The sequence below is a fragment of the Opisthocomus hoazin genome, chromosome 15 (assembly GCF_030867145.1).
Source record: "Opisthocomus hoazin isolate bOpiHoa1 chromosome 15, bOpiHoa1.hap1, whole genome shotgun sequence".
NCBI classification, from domain to species: Eukaryota; Metazoa; Chordata; class Aves; order Opisthocomiformes; family Opisthocomidae; genus Opisthocomus; species Opisthocomus hoazin.
Window position 1 is genome coordinate 17,726,979 of NC_134428.1, and position 13,603 is coordinate 17,740,581.

The following is a 13,603-nucleotide window of genomic DNA, read 5'->3' on the forward strand; positions in this document are numbered from 1 at the left end:
GGGAGCACGCCGCCTTACTGACACAGCCGCGATCCAATGCGCGCTGGCGGCTGCCGCACCGCCTCCTTGTCTTCTCTCTATTGGCCGGCGGGAGCCACCGAGTTGTCAAGCGAGTCTCCATACGGCAAAAGGTGCAGCTGCCAGTTCTGACTGGATGGTGCTATCGACCAATCGGTGCCAAGGGAGCTGTAAACTTGTTTAGGAGTGGCAGGCACTTTTCTCTAGCGGCCAATGACTGAGCGGGGGCGGAGCCTGCAGGGCGAGGGTCCTGGGGTGAGCCCGGCGCGTCCTTTGGGGGTTCCGATGGAGGTGGCGGTGCCCTGGTGAGCGCGCGCACTGGGGCGGGCTGGAGCGGGGGGGGCGCCCGCCCCCTGACGGCGGGCTCGGGGCCGCGCTCCCCCGGGCCGGGCCGGGCCGGGCCGGGCCGGGCCGTACCGTACCGTACCGTACCGTACCGTACCCTGGCTGCTGGCGCGGTTGCGGCCTTCTCGGCCGCCGCTGGCCTCCCGGTTCCCGCCTCCCCTCCCGACTTGCTCAGGGAAGCCTGGGGGCGCTTCCCGGGTGCTCCGCAGCTGGGTGCGGCCACCCGGGCCCGCCGGTGTCTCACCCGCCTGGCCCCCGGGTCCCATCGCCAGAGAGGAAGGGGCGCGCGGGGCGCGGCGAGCCCTTCCCGCCCGCTTCAGGCGGCCGTGTTTTGCCCTGTCCCTCCTCTCTCTCCAGCCTGCAGCCCGCCAGAGCCATCGGGCCCATCGACCGCAAGGCCGTCCATCGCATCTGCTCGGGACAGGTCGTGCTGAGCCTGGGCACGGCCGTGAAGGAGTTGGTGGAAAACAGCCTGGATGCTGGGGCGACCAACATTGGTAACCGGCTCTTCGTTGTAATTTCGTGAAATGTCGTAAGCTTCGAAAGTAGTTCTTTTTCCTCAGAGTGCATGTTAGCGAATCTGTGCAAATATTCTCTATTTGGGCCGAGCGTTTTTGCAGCGATTTTATACCTCAGATAAATAAAGCATTGTGATTCTCCGGCTCCAGCTGGGCTCCTAGAAGAAGGCGATTTTGTCTGTGTTACTTTATTTGTAGCCCTTTTTGCCACAAAATAAGGTACGTAGGCTGTTCAGCAGTGGTCATTAGGCTCTGCTAGCCGGTGGCCTCCAGCTAGCGGAGGGTGAAGGCAGGGTTGCAGTTTCCAGAGTTGCTAGAATTGGGAAAACCTTGGTTCGGGCAAAAGTGCAATGAAGCTGAACTATCTGTAAGTACGGGCTGGTTTGTGTTAGGTTGCCCTGATTTTTGATAGCCATGAGGGTTTTTCTGTTGTTCAAACTTGACATGGAAAACTGTTATCTGGTAAAGTTACTTCACGTACAAAATTAATGCTGAATTCTGTCTATGAACAGAGAGAATTAAAAGACTTTATTATGTAATTTTGTAGATATAAAGCTTAAAGATCATGGAGCAGAACTGATAGAGGTTTCAGATAATGGAGGTGGAGTGGAAGAGGAAAACTTTGAAGGCTTGAGTAAGTTGAACCTTTTTATATTTGGACATTTTGAAAGCCTATTTTCAGGAGAATGCTACTTCTTTTTAAACGAATTTCCTAAGTTTAATAATTTTTAATGGATACTCAACTTTTACATAATGTGTGCATGACCTGCAAGACCTAGACAAAACTAGACTGGACTCCTGTAGTGCTGTTGTGGTTACGGTTCTTGTAGTTCAGAAGTAGTCTTTGATGTGATTGCTCGTTTAAGTGGAACAAAGAGTAGAAATAATTATGGAAGAGAAAGTCCTATAAACGTTAATTTAGATTCATTCATGTTCAGTCATCAGCCATTGTTGAAGGAGTCAAGCTTTGTGAAGGTGACAGCTTTTGAGAGGTGAATTATAAACTTGAATATCTGCTGAAAGCAAATTTCCCTTTTGCTAGTCGTAAATCACACAAAATGAGAGCAGGAACAATACTGTATGATAAATATAACCAGCCATTGCAACAGAAATACTCGCATTCCTTTTTTCATGTAAGGACTAGAGATCTCTTTCACCCTAAATTATTACTCAGTAACACTGTGTGTTCACAGTGTGTGTATGGTACATCAGAAACACTTTCTCCTACTATTCCAGGACAGTGAAAGTTCAGGGGTGCTGCTACTGATTCGGTTTGTTACCTGGTGACTAGTGCTGCTCTGATTGTGTAGACTGAGCCTTCCTCAGCTGTGCTCAGGGTGGAACAGGCTTATGCCTGTCCACTGTATGCCGTGCACAGCACTGCAGTTATTTTCTTGCAGGGCAAAATCTGCGACAGATACATCAGCTGCAGAGGCCGATACTGTGTACTGCTCCGAGGCATCTTGTAATGCGTATACTGGTAATGCTGTATGAATTTTGGGTGTAAGGACAGAGTAACAAGTGTATCTAAGAATTTTAAGAGATCTTGCTTATAGGAAAAGGGGAAAGGAAACATTAAGTATTTAATTATTTTGTCTCTAATAATTATGTAAAACACAAAGAATAATACAGAAATTTTGTTGCTTCTTGATACGCATGCAGAATCTACTTGCATAAACCAGTGTCACTTTGAAGTGAAATACATATTTTAAATATCTTTTTCCAGCTCTGAAACATTATACGTCAAAGATACAAGATTTTTCTGATCTAACACATGTTGAAACATTTGGGTTTCGAGGTGAAGCTCTGAGTTCACTGTGTGCGTTAAGGTATTAATATTAAACTTCTTTTAGTAGAAAGTTACTATATGCACAAAAAATAACTAAAGCCAACTTTTCAGTTTACCATTATTGATAAAATGGGGCTTTGGAAAATTCTGGTTCCTTAATGTTAGGTCAATTCTGAGCAGTAGGTTGCATGGCATCCTACGTCCTTTCTAGCCAAAATTATTCTAAGTATCTGAAATTACTCTATGATTCTGAGCACCTGACTGGTCCTTTTATGTACAAAATTTAGCATTACTTAAGTATGCAGATCTTTGCAGGGTGGAACTGTGTACTTGTGTAAGCATTTCATCCTCTGATGTAAAGCACTATAATATCCAAGTGCTGTGTTTGCTAGGCTGTCAGTCATTAAAACTGTATTTAAACTCCTCCCAGACAAACTATACATTTGAAATAGCACACCTTTTGTACACAGTTCTGTGCATCAAAAATATTCTGCTGTTATGGATTAGTATGAGGGATGTAGGATCCAACAAAATGAGACTTTAACATTACATTTTACAGGAGAAAAATGAAAGGGATACAAATAAAAATTGTTGCATTGTAGCTAGGAAAATGTTACACTGCTCTTCAGGTACGTTTTTAGTTGTTTGTGGTTGTTTGTTAGTTTTAATTAAATCAGTAGCATTTGTGTAGTTTCTATGGCTGACTAGTTCGTGAGGAATGGGTAAGAAAACGCAGTGCTCGGTGAGTAATTCTGCTGCCTCTTTCCCTCCATTAGTGATGTTACCATTTTTACCTGTCACAAGTCTGCAAAGGTTGGGACTCGTTTGGTGTTTGATCACAATGGTAAAATTACTCAGAAAACTCCTTTTCCACGACAACAAGGAACAACTGTTAATATACAGCAGTTATTTTATACTTTGCCGGTGCGGCATAAGGAATTTCAAAGAAACATTAAAAAGGTAGGTTAGATCAGAAATTATTAGTTCAAAGGAGTGTCATACCCCAGAATTTATTTACTGCTGAATGATACTCAGGTCTCTGTAGAATATGCTGATTATGTCAGACTATTTCATGCCTGTCTTGTATCTTCATCAAATAAGAAAACAGTATTCCTCAATGCTTTCCTCTTCTGTTTTGCAGTGGCTGATTTTAGAGGTACATTCTCAAATTTTCAGATTTGAAAATAATCAATATCATGATCACTTTTGTGTATTTTAAAATCAGGGACTGCTGTGTTATGACTAAATATCAATCTTGTAAATATGATGTTTGTTTTTAAAGAGACTGTTTTCATATATGTATTTTTTTAATTTAGTTTGTAAAGATTTAAAGAAAAATTAAACCCACCCCTCCACCCCCTTTTTGTGTTACCTGCAAATATTGAATGTTTTTTATATATTTTTGTTTTAAAAAGAGGCATTGCATATAAATGTGAACTTTATTTTTTTCTTTAATAGGAATATGCAAAAATGGTCCAGGTATTGCAGGCATACTGTCTTGTTTCAAAAGGAGTGCGGATTAACTGCACTAATCAAGTTGGCCAAGGGAAAAAAAGCTCTGTGATATCCACTGCTGGAAGTCCTAGTTTAAAGGAAAACATTGGAGCAGTATTTGGGCAAAAACAGGTATTACTTTTATTCTTTAAAACAGAGATAATACAGCTGTATAGAGAGATTTTTAATACCTAATAAATAGAGGAGATGCAGGAAGCTTTTTAAAGCGGAAAGAGGATGGAGCATGTGTTGACTTCTAGCACACCCTACAGGTTGAAAAAGGAGAAGCAGTGCAGCCTCCACGGATTGCCCTGAAGTTTCTAAATCTGCTTAGAGATGTTGTGATGGAAGAGAAATGATTCAGGAGCTAGGGTTACTGCTTAATACTTTTCTGAAGCCACTCTTATGAGCTGTTGTGTCAGTAAGCCCCTGAAGGTTTGTGCTTTTGAAAAACAGCATGGGCACCAAGGTCTGTATGTCACAAGAACAAGCAATTTAAAAAAAATCCTAAAAATGGCGTGATGTGAAAGTCTTACTTAGGGAACAGAAAACTGAGGTGTTTCTAGCTTTTGCAACCTCTTCCTGTGAAATTAAGTCCCATTAGTGTTCTGGTTAACTTTTAAATGGGATTGCAGTCAGCCCCTGTAGAGGCGTGCACTGTGATGTTTTCTAAATAATAGCTATAAAAATAATGGTTATCCTCTAGAAGGAAGCAAAGATGAAAAAAAGCATAAAACCATCCTTCCTACAACTGTGTGTTACAACCATCAGGAATATTGAGCAGGTGATAGCTCCTTTGTGCCTTCATAGTGCTCCTGTAGAGATTTCACAGCCTGTCCATGCCGTGGCTGACAGACTAGATGGAAGATGTAACTGTGTCTTGCCAAACAGCAACAAGCATAGCTGAAAATTCAGTGTTACCTGAACAGAATGTTTAGCTTATAGACTGTTTATGTAATATTAAATCCTGAAATGTAAAATCAGTAGAAAGTGCTGAAATGACAGAAAAATAATAGTGGCATGTCTGGGAAAATGTGTGTGATCAACATATCTGTACATAGGCAGCTTGTGATTCAAATAACGTATCTTTTCTAATGGTTTTATTGTTATTTCAAAAGAAACTTCTGTTACTCTTTTTGCCTTTTTGCATAAAACTTGATTAGGTCCTATGTATGTAGTTGGAGAGTCTGAACCGAGTCAATCATTTTGTTGTTCTGTCTATGTACGTTTTAAAGTAAGGGACTGTGAAATAACGAAGGCAAACGTAGTGATATCAAAGGAGGAGAACACCCATTCATTAAGGCATTGTTTCTGTTTCTTGGTAAGCAGTGCTGCTGTCTTCTAGTAGGTTTGGGTATTTTAAATATTTCACTTTGTCAGCCAACTTCAAAAAGACCCACCATTTTATCATGTAGATTTTAAGACTAATAAATAACAATAGAACAGAATAGAAGAAAAAAAAATCTGTACATGCTTAATGTTTTACTTCCCTTTTTTTTTTTTTTTCAGTTGCAGAGCCTCAGTCCTTTTGTTCAGCTACCTCCCAGTGAAGCTGTTTGTGAAGAATATGGACTCAACGCTTCTGAAGTGCCACAAAATCTTTATAGGTAATTAGAAAAGTACAAACCACTGTTGCCAGTAGCATTTTACCATAACTCAAAATAAAAACAAAAAACCCAATCCAGAGTGTGGTGGTTAATAGTAACAGTGTGGTTGGGAAAGACCATGACTTGATTTAACAAGTTAATTCAGGACTGAGATGTTCCTGGTCAGATGAGTGGGAAGAGCAGAACTACTATTCCTTGTGTCCTGGATAGTTATATATTACTGTTATCTGCTGCTGAATGTCACCTTTGTCAGTGCCCTGAGTAATTGGATGGATGAATTCTATGCATTGTTCATACCTGTATTTCTTCAGTAGCGTTACTGAGAAATGCTATGAGATGAATGTGTATCGATGTGTGTATGTAAATTATCCTTTACTTTCTTAAAGTGTGCTTTTTTTATCTCTCACTATACATGAGATCGGCAAACAGATGCGTCAATATCTGACCAATAACAGTTCACAACTGATCTTTCTTCTACTTTCAGAGCAGAAAAATTAAAAATGCCACTGCTTTTGAAATCAGAGCAAGCTGCTTTTTCAATTGTCTGATGCCTGTTGGGAGCTGAACGTCTTGCCTTTGTCAGATGAGGAACTGGGAGAGGAAATGCATAGTTACTGATGCTGTATAACAGTGTTTCTTTCAGCCCCATGTAAAATGCTTTTCCATTAAATATGCTCAGAGTCAGAAAAATTTCTTTTGCTTTGCTCCTGCATTTTACCTTACTGTTGTTACATTATTATTCAACAGTATTACAGGCTTCATTTCTCGTTGTGATCATGGTGTTGGAAGGAGTACAACAGACAGACAGTTTTTCTTTATCAACCAACGTCCATGTGATCCAGCAAAGGTCAGGTTTTTGTATTTGTAACATCACCAGCACTAACTTGTTTGCTGTTCTCTGAAAACCACTGGATTAGTAGCTGAAACGTATATTTGTGGCTTGATGCTGCAGGTTCCTGTGTCTCAAGTTTTTGTCTTCGTTGTGTCGATCTGTGTGAGCAAAAGCTCAATTGTCTGATTTAGTACATTAATTGTTTCAAATGGGGTTAAATAACACATACTAGTGGGAAATAGAAGAGAGTAGTACTAACATTTATTGGTTTTATTTCACCACCTCTGCAGGTTGTCAAGCTTGTGAATGAAGTTTATCACTTACACAATAAGCACCAGTATCCGTTTGTGGTCCTTAACATTTGTGTAGATTCTGGTAAGTTACGACTATTTTTTTAGTAGCTTCTGTAAACACTATAGCTTCAAATAGATACAATTTATTCCTCAGTGGAGAATATTGTAACTTTTATCTGTATGAATTCCTGCACTGTGGCGATTTTTTGGTGTACAGTTGGTGAGGGAGAGATGGGATCTAGCTGTGGTTCCACTATTTTCCCCCCTCCACTTTTTCTGTACTCAAAAGTAACTTATATTAAGTAATGAGAAAAAGGCTATCTTGTTGTTAGCTTAAATACAAGAAAACTTGCATCATGTTACTGCACAGAATGAGCTTCTGTTTTGTTTCCTGGAATGTTGAGAAAGTTAAAAGTTTAATTTCCAGACGTCCTGTGAATGTTAACTGTGGCTTTGGTTTTAATAAAATGGTGAAATAAAAATGGAAAGGGCAGAAAACTTTGATCTAAGGGTGGATTTTTTTTTTAATTTTTCATTTATAATGCAGATTTTTTTCTTTTTTCTTTAGAGTGTGTTGACATCAATGTAACTCCAGACAAAAGACAAATTTTACTTCAGGAGGAAAAGCTTTTATTAGCAATTTTAAAAACTTCTCTGACTGAGATGTTTGGTAGTGATGTTAACAAACTGAACATAAATCAGAAACTTCTGGACATTGCAGGTAGGACACAGTATGTGAAAGTGTTCTGTGTGATATATGGTAGAGATCTGAAAATGGAAAAATGTGTTTTTAAAAACCCAAAGAAGAAATGAAAAAAAAGTCTGGCTGTTAATTGACATAACTTTCAGGGCAGATTTTTCATGTATTGCTTACACTGAAAGATTGTTATTGACATCAGACAATAAAGGAGGACCCTAAGTTGTGAAGTTGATTTATGGTCAACTTTATGAGGAAAAAATTAACACAAAATTAATTGATAAGGCTTGAAAAAGATTTCTCCAAAGATATTGGAAGTGATCTTTGTTTCCTTTATTTAAATGTCCTTGAGAAAGAATGGTTAAGGTCTCATAAATAAAATCTGAAATTTGAGTAAGACTTTATTAGATTTTGAACTTTGATTCTTTTATTATAACTACAGAAATTGCTGATTCTATTGTGACTGTATAATCCTTCAAAATTGTTTGTCTGTGTTAACACCACCTCATCCTCCTCATTTCTTTCAGTAGAACCTTTTCTAATTTCCTCTTTTACTGACATACAGAATCGGTTGTAGCCTGACTCTTACTGTTATTTTATATTAAGTAAAATACATGTCAGACTGACAGTCTGTGAGGTTGAAGTCCTCTAATTATCTGCAAATCACATATACTATAAGTTTCTATTGTGCCAGCTCCTACCACCTTGCCGAAGGACTTTTATAGTGACCATTAAAGTGTAAGAGCAATTCACTTTTCATTGTCACTCAGTCATTAAACTCTCTTGATAATATAAAGAAATGTGCTGATTGGACTGATTGCTGTTCCTGTTTAAAAAGAGATTACAAATTCATTCACACAAGTACCATTCAGTTTCTTAAAGACGTAACTGCTTGTCTGTTGGATATTAATGTATTTTGGCCCCATACTCAGTCATTGTCTGAAGCTTAACGGCTCCTTTGAGAAATTTGCTATTTTTCTGCCTCTCTATTAATTCCCTTTACTAAAGCACATAATTTAATTCATGGTTCCAGCTAACTCAGAATCTTTAAATATTCTTTATTTGGTTTTTTTTTTAGGCAACTTGAAGAAGGCACTTCCTAAAGAGACAGAAAAGCCTCATGTAGAAATGATGCCCGACTCTGAGACTGAAACTCCAAGTGGTGAAGGAAAAAGAATAATGACTCTTGCCAGATTAAGGGAGTCATTCTCTCTCCATCAAACGACAGAGAGTAATTTTCGAAGCCCTAAAAAGGTAAAACAGCAGCACAGCTCCCCTAGACAAATGTCACTTGATAGCACTTTGAGTACTGTAAAGACTCAAAAAGCTGTCTTGAGTAAGGAGCCTGAGAGTTGTCGTAACATGGACTCAAAGATGTCAATTCCAAGCAGATATCTGAGAAAATTAGAAGATAATGCAGATTCTGGTTTCTGTAGCACTTCTGAGTCAGATGCTGGATGTAGCACACCAGAAGCTGGGAGCTGCGTCAACAGTGAAAGTGTAATTAATCTTCCTGAAGAAGAATTCTGTAGCTCAGAAGAACAACTTCAAAATGAATGTCTTAAAACTGTTGAATGTAGTGAGAAATCACTGGAATGTGATGTTCGGGTCTTGGGTACTGAACATAAGTTAAATCAAGTGAATGACTGGACTAATCAAAATAAGTTATCTCAAGAAGACAATAGTTCTTCCCCAAGAGTAAAATGTTTTAAAAGCAGAAGCTTTAAAAATGAAGCAGAAGACTTCAAGGCAGGTAAATGTCCTGAAGTGAAGAATACTGGGAACTATATGCCAAGTGTTGATGTACTGGTGGAAGTTAAAAAGAAAACTGTGCCACTTGAATTCTCTATGAAGGTTTTAGCAGAAAAGGTAAAAAAGGTAATACAGCAACAACAGAAAAGTACAGAAACACAAAATTACAGAAGATTTAAAGCAAAAATTAGTCCTGGAGAAAATAAAGTAGCAGAAGATGAATTAAGAAAAGAGATCAGGTATTTTCACCTTCTTAATGTGTTGTATTCATCAATTAATGAAAATAGTTAAGACCTGTCTTGGGGGGTGGGCAGGAGGCTTACGTCTACCTGTTAGTTTTGGACATATCTTTTACTTAACTTACACCATTAAAATGTCCATTTGACAAGTTATTTTACCTGACAGAGCAGCTGTTTGAACTAAGTGCAAACAGAATGTGGAGAAAAGACACTAAAAAGGCAGCCACAAACACCATAGATTTGGCTTAGCTCAGACTTATGATTTGCACTGTAGTCAGAATAAAAACAAATTTCATGACGGGTAAGAACACTTTGAAAAGACTGCATAACTCATATTTCTCCCTCATGTGAATTTGAAATTTGCTGAGACATATAAGTTACATTGAGGTGGTCACTGGACAGTAAAAGTGTATGATTTGTTAATTATGGACTAAAAAAATGTGTTAGGAAAGCCTTCTCATTTTGAGAAGAAGGCAGACATGTCAGCTGCCTTACTTTAAAACCACGATGCTGCCTTCAGTGTTGTTTATAGAACCACAGAATGCTTTGGATTGGAAGGGACCTTTAGAGGCCATCTAGCCCGCCCCCCCTGCAGTGAGCAGGGACATCTTTAACCAGACCAGGCTGCTCAGAGCCCCGTCCAACCTGGCTGTGGATGTTTCCATGGATGGGGCATCGACCACCTCTGGGCAACTGGTTCCAGTGTTTCACCACCCTCATTATAAAAAATTTCTTCCTTGTATCCAGTCTAAATCTCCTCTTTTTTAGTTTAAAACCATTACCCATTTTCCTATCATTTGTCCTTTGTCCAATGTCTTTTGTCCTTGTCCTGTCATTTGTCCATTTACCCCTTGTCCTATCATTCACTTGGAGTATCGCCATACTGCCCGTTTCTAGTTTTATTATTACCAGTGGCTGTATTTAAAATGGGAGAATCTTGAACAAGTCCTGTCTTAATGATGGATTGTGTTCTGCCAAAAATGGCCTCATCAGTCAGTGTCAGATTCCAGATAACTGTACTTTTTCATGTTTGTATCCTGCTTAAATGAGATTTTTTTTTTAATATAAAATGTGTTCTGCAGAGGAGAAGATGTTTTTTAAGCTTTACAGTCTAACATGATAACTGATGAAGTGTAATTATAATCTGTTTATATTTTCTATATACAGTAAAGAAATGTTTGCAGAAATGGAAATCATTGGCCAGTTCAATTTAGGGTTTATAATAGCAAAGTTGAATTCTGATCTTTTCATAATTGACCAACATGCTACTGATGAGAAATACAACTTTGAGATGTTGCAACAACACACCGTTCTTCAAGGTCAGAAGCTGATAGTGTAAGTATTTTCAGTGTTTTAACAATAACAATCTTTAAGTTGAATTCAGTGTTTCAGAAGGCTATCCGTGGTTATATTATGTAGCATTTCCACACATTCAAAACACGATAAAAGTGGTTTTTATATTCTGTGTTTCAAAGAGTCAATCTTCACATGAAAAATAAATTCCACAGATACATGCTATGGAGCAAGTCAGTGGTCAAACTGATTTGGCAGTGGGCTTACAAGGCAACCCGTAGTTTGGCAAGCAGGGTCATACAGCGAGGATATCAGAGACTGCTGTTGCAATAGGGAGTGCGTGCTGCCTGATGGACTTAACTCTGCTGAGTAACACTTGGGAGTGATCTGTTCAGTAGTGAGATTTTTTTTTTTTTAACAAAGCAAACTGTTTTAATAGAGAGCTTGGTATTAGTATTTCTAGATTGTTTCTGAAACTTGTCTTAATTGGTCTGCACTATGTGCCTATGCAGTACCCTATTTTTATCTCTTTCAGGCCTCAAAATCTCAATTTAACAGCTGTAAATGAAACTGTATTGATTGAAAACCTGGAAATATTCAGAAAAAATGGGTTTGATTTTGTCATAAATGAAAATGGTGAGTTTGGGCTGGAATGCCTGGAAGTAAAAAAGTTCAACAGTTTCATTTGTTATGTAAAAATTGCTTTTGGTAGTTACAAGAAACTTTGAAATAATACTCATTAGTTTCTCAGTTTTTCTCTCAAGAACAAGTAATTTCCTGTAGTGCTCTGCTTCTTTATTAATTATTGCAAATCTTTCAGGTCCTGTAACTCAAAGAGTTAAATTAATATCGTTGCCAACAAGCAAAAACTGGACTTTTGGTCCACAAGACATAGATGAGCTGATCTTCATGCTAAGTGACTGCCCTGGAGTCATGTGTAGGCCCTCCAGGGTCAGACAGATGTTTGCTTCTCGAGCTTGCAGAAAGTCTGTAAGTACAGCACTCGATGCTTGTTGTCAAACAAATCCTGTGATTTCTGTGGTATTATAGGTGGCTGTATCTGTATATATATTGCAGGGGAAGTTTATTTACTATTGAGCATCAACAGCGAATATCCTTCATGTTGTTCCTTGTGTTTTTATCTAGTGTAACTTGGGAAGAATTTCTGGTCGTTTTATTTTGTTTCAAACTCATGCACTAACAAACATACTCAGCTGTATTTTGTCTTCTGCTCATCTTGTAGGTCCTTCTGCTTTCAACGCCTCAGTGTTTATTTGCTGTAGTAGCTGAAGTACTGCTCTTACCTGTGTCGGTTAGCCATATGGAGAAAGAAAATAATAATGGTGGTTTTTGCCTTTGCTTGCAGGTGATGATCGGAACAGCACTGAGCGTGCCGGAAATGAGAAGGCTGGTCACCCATATGGGGGAGATCGAGCACCCCTGGAACTGCCCCCATGGACGGCCCACCATGAGACACATAGTCAGTTTAGACTTGATTTCACCAGAATAAGTCAGTTTCTGCTTCTTAACATTTTCAATTTTAATTCTTGGCAATTTTCTGAGCTTTTATCATGACTCTTCTGAGACTGTAGCCAGTCCTCAAATTTGAAGATGGTAACACTTGAAGGCATTCAGCAGGGTTTCCTTGTGATCCCCATCAAGGCACCAATATCAACATACTGGAATTCGTGTGTAAATAACATTTCTTTTATTGCAGTTTGCTGTATTACTTATTTTTGCAATCGAGACTTTTAAAAAATAAATACAAATGTTTATATATAAAAATCAAGAGTAGGTAAACTTCATTTATAGCAAAGACACTGATTCTTAAGTGGAATGTGAATTTAAGTCTCTAGTAATGCCGTAAAACAAACATTAACTTTCTGTGTTTATACATCCTGTATATGGTCATTTTTAAAAAAATGTAAATGATACACAAGTGAAAATACTTTTTTTATTTATAGTAAAGCTGAGTGTCATTAGATAATTACTTCAAGCATTAATATTTCATTTAATGATTAACTTACTGGCATCTGTGTTTAATGCTTGAATATAATAATTCATCCGGCATAATTAGCTTTAATTAGCATTGCTCGCATCCATATTCCAAATATTTTTTTAAAGAACAGGGATTTCCCTCTCTGAGAACGAATGGAAAAAAGCTGTCTCGCCAGGCACTGCCCATCAGGTCAGTCCAAATTCTCGCTCAGAAGGATCAAAATAGTTAGAAAAATGTGGTTTTGACTCAGAAATCAGTAAAACAAATAGCTGAGCTCTTCCGTTTCTGTAGGACCAAGATCTAACCTGAGAAATCTCTTTTTGTTCGTGCCCTTTCCCTGCGCCTCTGCGTGCGGAGCGGGGCTGTGGGGGCTCAGCCGGGCGCCGCCCGCGCCTTCCCGGTAACTGGGGCCGGGCCCGGCGCCGGGAAGAAAGGGGCAGTGCGGAAGGTCCGCGTCGTCTACCAACCGCTCTTTGCCACCTGCGATTTCTCCCGATTAACGTGATCCCCGCGGCCCGGGGCAACGCCGCCTCCCGCAAGCAGAAGCACCGCCTCGCCTCGGGGCGGGCCGGCCTGCCTGCCGCCGCGCTGCCCGGCCCGGGGCAACGGCCCGGCCGCTCCCCTCAGCGCGGCGCGGGGCGGGGCCTCCTGGGCAGCGCGCAGGGCCTCGCGGCGGGACTCGCCCCGGCGGGCGGCGGCGCTGGCGCGGTCGCTGAGGGGCCGGGCC

The 13,603-nt window shown here is 39.8% G+C and overlaps 1 protein-coding gene across 1 annotated transcript; it reads left to right on the top strand.

Moving 5' to 3' along the window:
- The first annotated feature begins 252 nt into the window (after positions 1-252).
- Positions 253-12,662, top strand: PMS2 (PMS1 homolog 2, mismatch repair system component). Its single transcript, XM_075436742.1, has 15 exons — positions 253-323; positions 721-860; positions 1,429-1,515; positions 2,608-2,710; positions 3,447-3,630; positions 4,129-4,296; positions 5,674-5,771; positions 6,519-6,618; positions 6,894-6,978; positions 7,465-7,617; positions 8,672-9,584; positions 10,752-10,919; positions 11,413-11,513; positions 11,698-11,867; positions 12,244-12,662. Exons 1-15 carry the CDS (start codon positions 304-306, stop codon positions 12,385-12,387), a joined length of 2,634 nt encoding a protein of 877 aa, XP_075292857.1. The 5' UTR covers positions 253-303; the 3' UTR covers positions 12,388-12,662.
- Positions 12,663-13,603: the final 941 nt, after the last annotated feature.